The sequence below is a fragment of the Nerophis ophidion genome, linkage group LG07 (genome assembly GCF_033978795.1).
Source record: "Nerophis ophidion isolate RoL-2023_Sa linkage group LG07, RoL_Noph_v1.0, whole genome shotgun sequence".
Classification (NCBI taxonomy): Eukaryota; Metazoa; Chordata; class Actinopteri; order Syngnathiformes; family Syngnathidae; genus Nerophis; species Nerophis ophidion.
Window position 1 is genome coordinate 19,889,558 of NC_084617.1, and position 12,570 is coordinate 19,902,127.

Here is a 12,570-nt window from a genome sequence, read left to right on the forward strand (position 1 = left end):
AAGATTGTTGTGCTGCAGATAAACACGTCTCTCGTTTAAATGTTATTTGTCCTGTCGACAAAAATAACTATTCTTATCTGGGCTTTTCATCATTTGTCATTTGGGACTATAAACACATAATTTATTTGTTTTCACTTTTTTTTAGATGTTTTATGTGTTTTTAATTACTCGTGTATCCTTTTAAACTATGTAGCACTTTGAGATTGACAAATTTAAAGTGCTTGACAAATTAAATGTATTAATATTATTTTGATTATATGACCAAGCAGTAAAAAATGGATGGAAGGGTGGATTAGTTAGTATATTGAGAAAATCGCGTTCGGGTGATTTACTGAAAATAGACAGTTTACCGCCCGCACAGAGAGTGGCGCTGTGACCTTTTTTCGTAGTTGACGTAATCCGCGAAGAAGAAGAAAACCGCCGAAGAAGAAAATAATAAAACGACGTTTGAATTATCAGGTTACATTTGGGAGATATTTTTTTATTTGATCTATATTTTGAAGATCTCAAACGACGGTATCTTAACTCGAGAGTTGGGTTTGAACGCTCTAATCAAATACAGCTTTGTTGACGTAACCATGCTTTTAAACGTTTCGCACTCATGCATGTGCTGGCTAGCATGTTAGCAGCAATGCTAATGTGATTCACTGTGCTAATATCACTTTTCCCCCCATTTCTTCCTTTTGGGAATACGTTGTTTTTTTTAAAGCATCATGTCCAAAAGGAAAGTTACTTTTGCGGATGGCGACGGAGAGTTGGACTTGGAGGATGAGATTCCAAACAAAAAGGTAATTCCGCCAACTTGTTCGCAATAAACTAACACCATAACCAACTTCATGTTACGTTGAAAGTAAACTGCTGCTAGTTTTTTGTTTTTCAATTATTAATGTTGAAATTTCCTTTGCAACAGAGTAAGTAACATTTAATACAGCGTTTCTCAATCATGCAATAACATCAAGTATTATGGAAATAGGTAGTCACTGAGGTGGCGACTTGTCCAGGGTGCACCCCGAATGCAGCTAATACCCCAAAAGGGACAAGCGGTAGAAAATAGATGGATTTACTGCGTTATAATTAGACGTCGATCGATATGTTTTTTTCAGGGCCGATACCGATTATTAATTCAATCTAATCCACTTTATTTGTGTAGCACTAGGGCTGGGCGACATGGTCTTTCTTTGATATCTCGATATTTTTAGGCCATGTCGCGATACACGATATATATCTCCATATTTTGCCTTAGCCTTGAATTAACACTTGATACATTTAATCACATCAGTATGACTATTCTATGTGTCTAAATAAAACATTCTTGTTCATACTGCATTAAATATATGCTCATTTTAAACTTTCATGCAGAGAGGGAAATCACAATTACGTCAATTGACCAAAACTGTATTTATTTAACAGTTATTAAGCATTGGCACAAACATTTGTCATTTCAAAACAAAGTGCAAGATTTCTCAGAGACATTTTAAAACAAGTTATTAGTGCACTTTTGTGCATGATGTCACTAAGATGACATATCAAAACAACACTAAATTAAACTGCACTTTTTTTACAGAACACCACTACAATAGTTTAAAAAATAAGTGCACTTTTGTGCATGATATCACACAAAATGTTTCAATAACTGTCAAATAAAAATTACCCGCATAAAAGGAAATCAAATAGTGTTCGTCCTTACTGCGGACATTATCTAATTATGTTGTTGACTATTTTTTTCGTACGATGTTCTGGAAATGTTGGCCTCTGCATTTCGATGGTATGGGCGTGTGGCACCGAATGGAGATGTTGACATGCGGAGTAAGCATTCTTCATTCTCTACCTGGTGACTTTACAAATGATGCTACATATTAGCAGTAATTTTACTTTTTGTAGCAACGCTTTTGCCCCACACTTGACAAATTACGGTTGTCTGTTCGACATATTCCCACTTGAAGCCAAACCACTGCCAAATGATGGACCCCTTGCTGTTTTTTGGGGGAATTAATTCTTCCTTCATTTGTTACCAGATTTGCACCTTCTTTCTCTCATATTACCACTCGCACCACAGCTAATCTTACCCATGCTGCTACCTCTCTGCTCCGCGAGGGCGTATACGTATGTGACGTATGCCGTGACAGTATGTGATGTGTGTAAGAAGGTGCGCTTGCTGTCTGTGAGAAGGAGACACAAGGGGCGGGTAGAGCCTGTAGTGAAATGCCAGCAGCTAAAAGCAACTGCGTGAGAACGTATACTCCAATATCACAATATAGTCATTTTCTATATTGCACAGAAACAAACCCGCGATATAGCGCCCAGCCCTATGTAGCACATTTAAACAACAGAAATGTTTCCAAAGTGCTGCACAACAATATTAAAAACAATATTAAAATATTATACTAAGCTCCACCAATGACTGAATAAAAACAAAACAAATAAATATAAAACCAATATGAAAATAAATATGATTAAAAATGACTTTAAAGGGTAAAACCAATGAAAACAATAAACAGAAATCTAAATTTTCAAAACATAGAGGACCACACAACTCACGTACCATTAAAATCCAAAGAACAAAAGTGGGTCCTAAAGACGAGACTTTTAAAACGCTCCACTGTGGGAGCAGTTCGAACATGGAAGGGCAGAGAGTTCCAGAGCTTAGGGCCGACCACAGAGAAGGCCCTGTCTCCCTTGGTTTTAAGTCTCGTCTTGGGCACCACGAGCTGAAGCTTGCTCTCGGATTCAGAGCATGCGCAGGAGTGTAAATTTGGATGAGGTCTGAGATATAATGAGGCGCCAGTCCATCTAAAGAATTAAAAAGCAAACCGCAAGGTTTTAAATTCAATTCTAAAATGAACAGGGAGCCAGTGCAAACTCTTAAGAATTGGGGTTTTATGCTCGCGTTCTGGACTAACTGCAACTGGGAGAGAGCTTTTTGGCTAATGCCAGCATAAAGTGCATTGCAGTAGTCCAGGTGACTTGAAATAAAAGTATGCATGACTTGTTCAAAAAGGTTAAAAGTTGAAAACTGTTTTACTTTTGCTAAAACACAATTTTAAAACACCATTGACTTGTTTGTCAAGTTTAAAATCGCTGTCTATAGTGACGCCAAGGCTGTTGGCTTTGGGATGCACATAATTTAATTAACAGTCCTGGTGGCTGAAAAACTATATTTGGGGGCGATCGGTATGTTTTTTGCAGTGCCAGTATCTATTATTAATAGTCCAGGAGACTGAAAACCAATATTTGGAGTCTATCAATATGTTTTTTTCCGGGCCAATACCAATTATTATTAGTCCAGGAGGCTGAAAACTGATATTTGGAGTCGATATTTATTTGCAGTAAAATTTAGTTAATTAGTTAGATTAGTCGGTAAAACAGGTTGACAAAGATTCTAATTTTGTTTAGATTTTTTAAAATGTTCTATGCGGCGCTTTGATTGAAATTAGTTTAGCAGCAAAAAAACATTGGGATGTCCCAAACACATTTGTTATGTGTGTTTAAGAGGAGCATCGATATTTGCATCTCAAAATATGGGAATTTTCTACATCACAATAACTCGCCATATACTCTATTTTATAGCAGTTTATGGAACATTGTAAGGTTTCCTTGTGAGAAACCCTGAACTATTGTGAATATTTAATTGAAAACTAATTCTGGACCCGTTATACTAGATTATAGGTGAGGCTTGTGTCCTGATTCCAATATTTTGGTACCGGTACAAAAACTATTTTGACACTTTTTGTACTTTTCCAAATAAAGGGCACCACAAAAAACTGAATTATTGGCTTAATTTTAACAAAAATATCAAACATATGTCCTTAAATAAAATAGTGAAGATACAAGACAACTTGTCTTTTATTAGAAAGTATGTAAACAATGGTTCCTAATTTAGCTGCTAACATATGCAGTAACATATTGTGTCATTTTCCATTCTATTATTTTGTCAAAATTATTAAGGACAAGTGGTAGAAAATTAATTATTAATCTACTTGTTTATTTACTGTTTATATCTGCTTACTTTCTCTTTTAACATGTTCTAACTACACTTCTGTTTAAATGTAATAATCACTTATTCCTATACATTGATCATATTTAACATCTTCATTAGTCTAGGGACATATTTCCTGAGTTTATAAACGTACTGGAAATAAAAAAAAAATAAATGAGATGTTGTGATGCCCAAAAATTTATCGACGTAATTATAGTAGTATTGACTAGATACGCTACGCTACTTGGTATCACTACAGTGAATGTTAGGTGTAGATCCACCCATGACGTTTGTTTACATTGTGACGTCGGTGAACTACGGTGTGTAGTTAAGCATGTTCAGCTATTCCTCGTCCTGCAGGGAGGATGCTTGTCAGAAACGTACTTTATTTGTCGCCATGCAAGCGAAAAATAGTGATTTAGAAGTTGATAAAACAATGCAGACTGGGGCTGGACTTTAACCCCTAGCTAGTTAGCCAAGTTTTAAAACACCTCTTTGAGGGCGTTTCAGTGTTATAATTTCACCTTTATCGTTAGTTTTTAAGCCAAAATGCGTCCGTTCCCCCTTTTCTGTCTACACACTGTGTCTACTTGTGAGTACTCTGTGATTTTGGACTGCGGAACGTGCTCGTCTGCTCGTAAACCAGCAATGACACGACGTGACGATGGGAATATGATTCATTAGTATCGCGGTACAATACTAATACCGGTATACCGTACAACCTTAGGTGATACATTTTTAAAGCTGCTGCCTGTTGTTCTTAACTCACATAAAAAGTCTCGTATTTGTCATCCATCTCTGTCCCGTTCATTTGAGCGACTCACGAAACATGAAACTCTCACACGCTCCAAGTGTTGCAGACAGAGGCTTGTCATGCAACTTTATATATGCTGCAGCGTAAACAAACAAAATAGGACCGGAAAGACGCTAGTAGTAGACAAAAAAATGTATGTCCCAGCAAAATATAAATGTTTTGACAGGTCGGGAGAGTGGACTTACTGTGGCCGACCAGCACTTTAAGAGTGGGAGAAGCTGGTACTTGAGCAGTAGTTATTACTATCTACGTCACTAATTATTTTGTTTGTAATTAGGTAATTGGTATCATATGTGGCTTCACGGTGGAAGAGGGGTTAGTGCGTCTGCCTCACAATACGAAGGTCCTGCAGTCCTGGGTTCAAATCCAGGCTCGGGATCTTTCTGTGTGGAGTTTGCATGTTCTCCCCGTGAATGCGTGGGTTCCCTCCGGGTACTCTGGCTTCCTCCCACTTCCAAAGACATGCACCTGGGGATAGGTTGATTGGCAACACTAAAAAATTGGCCCTAGTGTGTGAATGTGAGTGTGAATGTTGTCTGTCTATCTGTGTTGGCCCTGCGATGAGCTGGCGACTTGTCCAGGGTGTACCCCGCCTTCCGCCCGATTGTAGCTGAGATAGGCGCCAGCGCCCCCCGCGACCCCGAAAGGGAATAAGCGGTAGAAAATGGATGGATGGATGGATGGTATCATATGTGTATGTATTATATCTGCTGATGTACAGTGCAGGCCAAAAGTTTGGACACACCTTCTTATTTCAATTAATTTTCTTTATTTTAATGGTTATTTACATTGTAGATTGTCACTGAAACCGTCAAAACTACGACACCTTTGAAGTGAAAACCTTTCAGGTGACTACCTCTTTAAGCTCATAGAGAGAATGCCAAGTGTGCAAAACGGGTGGCTATTTTAAAGAGACTAGAATATAAAACATGTTCAGTTATTTCACATTTCTTTGTCAAGTACATAACTCATGTGTTCATTCAAAGTTTTGATGTTTCAGTGACAATCTACAATGTAAATAGTCATGAAAATAAAGAAAACCCATTGAATGAGAAGGTTTGTCCAAATTTTTGGCCTGTACTGCATGTCAAAATGCGAAATATCGGTTCCGATAATCGATAACATTTTAGTCATAATAAAGGATTAGACAGTTCATCAACATTGAATGGGCATACAGAGTCATTTAAACACTTGTTTATAGATTTGACTTACTTTCTTTGTGTATCCTGAAGCAGACTTGTGAGGTCGGGAGTGGACCAGGCTCCAGATTCAAAGGCAAACATTCCCTGGACAGCGATGAAGAGGACGAAGGGGAGAACACTGGAAGCAGCAAATATGATATTTTGGCCGATGATGATGTGGACGGTGTGTCTTTTTTACTTTGTCACGAGTCATGTCAGCAAAGCAAGTTTTATCTGTCACTTTGACACAAGTAAACTCTCTATTCACATTTTAGTTAGATAAGGCTGAGTGGTCCCGAACCATATTTTTTTATATTATCCAATCAACATTAAAAAAAATATATATATATACATTATCTATCATAATAGATCAATACAGTCTGCAGGGATACAGTCCGTAAGCACACATGATTGTATTTCTTTATGAAAAACAAAACAACCCCCCGGACCGTGGGACAAATTTTCAAGCGTTGACCGATTCGCAGCTACAAAAAGGTTGGGGACCACTGCCCAAGAACACTGTTTTTTAAAAGTGGTACTTGGGTTTTTGTTAATAGTCGCCACACCGCGCTTCAAAAATTTGAGGTTTTACTCTTTCAGATTTGTTTTCTTAAGTAGGTTTTTCTGTGGGTCATTAAAAGGATTTTGAGAAATGTCCAGAGGAAAAAAAACTTCTAGGCCTGGGCTTATAATAAGTCAACTAAACGTTAAATAAAAATGATCTTGATAACTTTGCCGGCAACGACAAATTGCTACGTCAGTGCTTTTCATTTTTTTTGGCTTTTTAACAATTAATACAAGAGGTGTCACTCTGCAGTGCTCTCAGCACCTGAGCACGTTTATTGCATGATCAGAGTGAAGCCTCTTTTGTCAGTCATCCAGGTCTACGGGACCGCTGTCTAACACACTTGATACGCCGTCTTCCTCGTGAAAAGGACTTATAACTAAGACACTTTCAGTGTCAAAAAAGATGATTACAAAGCCAAATGTCAGTGTGTGGGGATTATTTCATCTTCCAACTGAATGAGCAACATGAGCCCATCAACAGACGCACGAGCAAGTATGCGGTCATGGCATTGGCAACAAAAACATAACAAAACAAACCACCTGACACAATTTTTCTATGTATCAAATGTATTTCCTCCTGTTGGTTTTTGCCAAAGTAAAGTAAAGCCGCTTCTCCTCCACATTGAGAGGAGCCAGATGAGGTGGTACGGGCATCTGGTCAGGATGCCACCCGAATGCCTCCCAAGGGAGGTGTTTCGGGCACGTCCGACCGGTAGGAGCCCAAAGGGAAGACCCAGGACACGTTGGGAAGACTATGTCTCTTGGCTGGCCTGGGAACGCCCCGGGATCCCCCGGGAAGAGCTGGACGAAGTGGCTGGGGAGAGGGAAGTCTGGGCTTCCCTGTTTAGGCTGCTGCCCCCACAACCCGACCTTGGATAAGCGGAAGAAGATGGATGGATGGATGGTTTTTGCTACTGCAGCTTTGAAGTCACGCTAAACGTGTCAATGTGCGCATAAAAGGAGCATGGCAAGTTTCACGTTCCATGATTCAATCAAATAAAGCCACAGAGCGGTAGACGATGGATGGACATACATTGCATCTGGAAAATATTACTCACATTGCTTCGCTCTGTCCATGTTACAGCCTTAATCCGCAATGCAATAAATCCATTTTGGTCCTCAGAATTCCACACACAGTACCCCATAAAGACAATTTGAAGTTTTGTTTTGTTATGGAGCATTGTGCAGAGACATCCTGGATGTAAATGAACATTTCACCTCCAACCTGATGGAGCTGGAGGGGTGTTGCAAAGGGGAATGGGCGAAACTGCCCACAGACAGGTGTGCTTCTCTCGCAACATTGTACTCAAAAAGACTTGAGGCTGTAATTGCTGGCAAAGGTGCAACAACAAAGTATTGAGCAAAGACTGAATACGTACATTTTTGTTATTTTTATTAAATTTGCAAAGAAATAAAAGATACCCTGTGGTTATGGTGTATTGTGTGTAGAATTTTGAGGAGAAAAAATTATTTCATTTTAAATTAAGGCTGTAACAAAATGTGGAAAAGTTAAAGCACAGAATATTTTCCAGAGGCACTGTATACATTGGGATAGACATGTTCCGATATCAATATAAAATGCGTTCAATAAAATGTTCCTACAAAACACTATCTCAAAAATCCCTAGTTTGTGTAAATACATTGTCAAATAGAAAACCTATTTAAAACAGCGCGCAGCTGCTCACTCATTCCCATACTTTGTCAGCCAGCTTGAAAAATGTCTCTACTATAATATACATGAAGGAGCCCAGAATTGTTTGAGGAAACCTTACAATGTATTAAATCCATAAACTACTAAAAAAAATTTAAAGGAGTAGATGGCAAGTTATTGTGATGTAGAGAAATCTCATATTTTTACTATTTTTTTCAGATTCCCCATATTTTGAAATGCAAATGTTAATACTCCTCTTGGGCATGTGTAATAAAGGTGTTTGTCAATGTTTTTGATGCAAAATTAACCACATTAGCGCCACAAAGAACATAATTTCGCTTCTGGTCCCACGTTTCCTTAAAAATAATGTTAAGAAACTTAAAGCCTTGTCCAGCTGTGTACTGATATATACTATTCATGTTTAAATAACATTTACTGCAAATTAATATGGCTCCAAATATCTGTTATCGGCCACATTAACTACTAATAATTGGTGTCGGCCTTGAAAAAAAGACAATGGTCATCTCCTCGTTTTGGCTGTGAAATTATATTTCATCATTTCCATGTGGTGTTGCTGTTGTCTCAGGGCAAGAGAACGCAACTATTGACTTTGACGAGGGAGTCTCCATCACCCCGTTTAACCTGGAGGAGGAGATGGAGGAGGGACACTTTGACTCGGAGGGAAACTACTTCATCAAAAAAGAGCAACAGATTCGAGACAACTGGCTGGACAACATCGATTGGGTAATTGGCCTGCAAATACCTTTTTCTCCCTTTTTCTGCAATATAAAACGATCCTTTTTTTCAGGTGAAAATTAAAGAACAACCTTTCAAGCAAAAGAAAAAAGGACTGGCAGCCAAACGCAAACGTAGAGTAGGCGATGAAGACGAGGCGGAGGAAGAGAAGAAGAGGGAGGAGCAGCAAGAAAACAAAGACGAGGAAGAGGAGGAGGAGGAAGCCGAGCCTGCCGAGGACCCGCTGGCCTCGTACACACAGCAGCAGCTGACCGAAGCGCTGCTGGAACTCTTGTTGCCGGGGGAGACGGTCACGGCGGCGCTGCGGCGGCTCGGAGGTCTTGGTGGCCGCAAGAAAAACAAGCTGAGGCAAGACGGCCAGGCCGCGGAGGAAGCCAAGCGGGACACGGAGAAACTGGACCGTCTTACGTCCCTGGCCGACCGGCTGGTGGCTTCCGGGATGTACGGCATATACCAGCAGACGCACGAAAAGCTGGCCTACACGCTGAAGGGCATGAACAGCAAGCGGCCCGCCAGGAAGACTGACGGCGAAGAGGACGAGCTCGATATGTTTGGCGAGGAATTCGACGAGAAGCACGCCGCGGCGTCGCAGGACAAAGACGAGGAGGTCAAAGCAGGTTTGTTGCTTTTTGTCCCTAAAAGGAAAATTCTCATTTAATCGCGTTGTCTGTCCTCAGTGAGCGAGGAAGTCATGTGGGAGTACAAGTGGGAAAACAAGGATGACTCCGAAGTCTACGGTCCTTTCACCAGCCAGCAGATGCAGGTAAGTCCATTACATCATTTCATTAACTTCTTTGCACTCAATAAGGCAATTCCAAAGTCGAACTTTGTAAAGTTGCCCCCCTTTTTATTGCAAATATTAAAATAGCATTGCCAATTTGTTTGTGTTCCGTTACGTTTTATAAGTTAGTCTAAAATAGATTTTCCGACTCGAGATGTCATGCAGCACCAACACCTTGTTAAAATCACCCTAAACGTGTCCTATTTGTTCGTGCTACAACATTTTTTTATTTAACTATTATAGTCCAGGGTGCACCCCGCCTTCCGCCCGATTGTAGCTGAGATAGGCAAAAGCGACTCCAAAGGGAATAAGCGGTAGAAAATGGATGGAAGGATATTATAGTTTTTATGTTATCAAAGTGTTATTATTCATAACCAAAATCTCCCCAAACGTGTTGTATTTGTTTGTGCTACAATTTGTTTTTTTTTATTATAGTTTTTATGTTATCAACATATTAATCACAACAAAAATCTCCCCAAACGTGTCCTATTTGTTTGTGCTACGTTTGTGCTGCAAATGTTTTTTGTTTAATTATTTAAATTTTTATGTTATTGAAGTGGGATTTATATCCAACCCCCTGACCCCCGACTTTGTCAAAAATGTCCCCAAACTTGTCCCAATCATTTGTGCTACTTTTGTGCTGAAAATTGGTCCACCTAATGTAGTTTGTATATTATGGGTCCCGGTTATGAATAATAACACTTTAATGACATATAAACTGTAATAGTTTGACAAAGATATTTTGCAGCACAAACATAGCACTAATGTTTTGGACAAGTTTGGGGAGATTTTGACATGGTGGGAGGGATGGTTATCAATAATAATAATATTAAATTAATAACTTACAAAACATTTTTGCAGCACAAACATTTGCGACAAGTTGGGGAAATATTTTTACAATGTTGGGGGCTGGTTATGAATAATAACATGTTAGTAGCATGTAAACTATAAAACACTAACATATAAACTGTTATAGTTAAACACAAAATGTTGCCGTATAAATGTAGAACAATCGAATTGCTATGAATAAAAATATGTTACTAATAAAGTAGAAGACAAAATGTTGCAGCAGAAACAAATTGGACAAGTTTGGGATGATTTTGACAGGGGGTTAAGGGTTGGTTATCAATAATAACAATAATACATTAATAAAATATAAACTATAATAGACAAAACCTTTTTGCAGCACAAACATTTGGGACAAGTTTGGGAAGATTTTGACAATCTCGGGGGCTGGTATTGAATACTAACATGTTATTAACATGAAAACTATCAAACATTAACATAAAAATGATTAGAGTTAATCTAAAAATATTGCCGCACAAACGTATTGGACGTTTGGGAAGATTTTGACAATGTTGGGGGCTGGTTATGAAGGCTGCTTATGAGTAATAACATGTTATTGATATGAAAACTATCAAAAATGTACATAAAAACTGTTATAGTTCATCTAAAAATGTTGCCGCACAAATGTAGCAAACGAATTGGACAAGTTTGGGGAGATTTTGACAAGGTGGGGGTGCTGGATGACATCACGAGTCAGAAAATATATTTCAGAATAAGCGAAAAACCGTAATGGCACATTCTAATTCCTTCACTGCATAAAAGAAGCACAAACAAAATGGAAATGTTATTTTAATATTTGCTCTTAAAAAGGCGAACAACTTCAGACCGGTTAAGTCAGGGGGTTCATTCATGTTTTTTTTTTTTTTTCCATACCAGTCCTAATTTTTAGCCTTTTCTGGTTTTCACCATTATACTTTTAACTTTTTAATTCCACTTTATCTTCAGGACTGGGTGGATGAGGGCTATTTCAGCAGCGGCGTGTACTGCAGGCGCTTGGACCAGCAGGGCTCGCAGTTCTACAACTCCAAGAGACTGGACTTTGAGCTCTACACATAAACACCTTCATGTGACGCATTCAGTGACACGTTTAGGTCATCCTGAGCTGAGCTTTTGTTCTGTGTAAATTGTTTTTAAATAAATCACGACAAATACTGTATTTTTGTGTTGTTTTGCTCACCCTCGCGATTTGTTAAAAACATTATATTTGATCTTGACAGTGAAGGGGCCATAACCAATAGAAAATTGATTTGTAAACAAAAAATGTATTTGATATTTTAAAAAAAATCTAATGTTTTGGCTGCAAATCTTTTTTTTAATACATACACATTTTTGGGTGGGGTTTTACGTTTTTTGGTTTTGTCGCAAAGTAGTTTCATTTGTTTACAATGTAACTAATATATTGCGGGCAATATGTTAGAAGCATTATTATTGGTCAGTGCCTCCGACCTTTGTCTTTGGTGTTTTCCCTCCAAACGTGTTGAGGGCAGAAGTTGTTAGCTGTCACGCCCAAATATGGTCATGACATCAGCCAAAACGGACCAATAAAAAGGCTTCTAACATTTTTCCACAGGAGGCCTCGTCGAAAAGATTGTAAGTTAAATTTTAACCAAAACAAAAAGATGTGGAACCCAAAATTTGATTTGCGATTCCAAACTCTTATTTTACTCCAAAACATTTTTAATTTCAAAACTTTTTTTTTTTTTTGCTAAACTTATTTGGGTTGCAAATCTTTTGTTGTTTGGTTGCATACAAAGAGACTTGCATGTTGATTTTAAAAAATGTGTCATATTTTTAATAATATATTTTTATTGCGTATATATTTTTTAAGATATTTATTTTTTATGCAATTTTTTTTTTAAAATATAAAATTTTTCATGGTGGTAAAAAAAAAAAAAAAGAGGTTACAACGGTAACACACACTCATGTCCTATTGGTCGACTCTTACTAGCGACGTGACAAGACCTTCTGCCATTGGCTGAAAGAGGCAGCGCTCCCTGG

General features: G+C 38.4%; 1 protein-coding gene across 3 annotated transcripts; it reads left to right on the forward strand.

Annotated features, from left to right (window-relative positions):
- Positions 1 to 372: 372 nt before the first annotated feature.
- Positions 373 to 11,728, forward strand: cd2bp2 (CD2 (cytoplasmic tail) binding protein 2). Of its 3 annotated transcripts, none has more exons than XM_061905548.1 (7): positions 389 to 516; positions 710 to 788; positions 6,023 to 6,155; positions 8,776 to 8,933; positions 8,998 to 9,562; positions 9,623 to 9,708; positions 11,518 to 11,728. In XM_061905548.1, exons 2-7 carry the CDS (start codon positions 714 to 716, stop codon positions 11,626 to 11,628), a joined length of 1,128 nt encoding a protein of 375 aa, XP_061761532.1. In that variant the 5' UTR covers positions 389 to 516; positions 710 to 713; the 3' UTR covers positions 11,629 to 11,728. The 3 variants fall into 3 exon arrangements, with proteins under 3 accessions (XP_061761533.1, XP_061761532.1, XP_061761534.1); XM_061905550.1 differs by having other exon boundaries at positions 6,026 to 6,155; XM_061905549.1 differs by having other exon boundaries at positions 373 to 788; positions 6,026 to 6,155.
- The last annotated feature ends 842 nt before the right edge of the window (positions 11,729 to 12,570 follow it).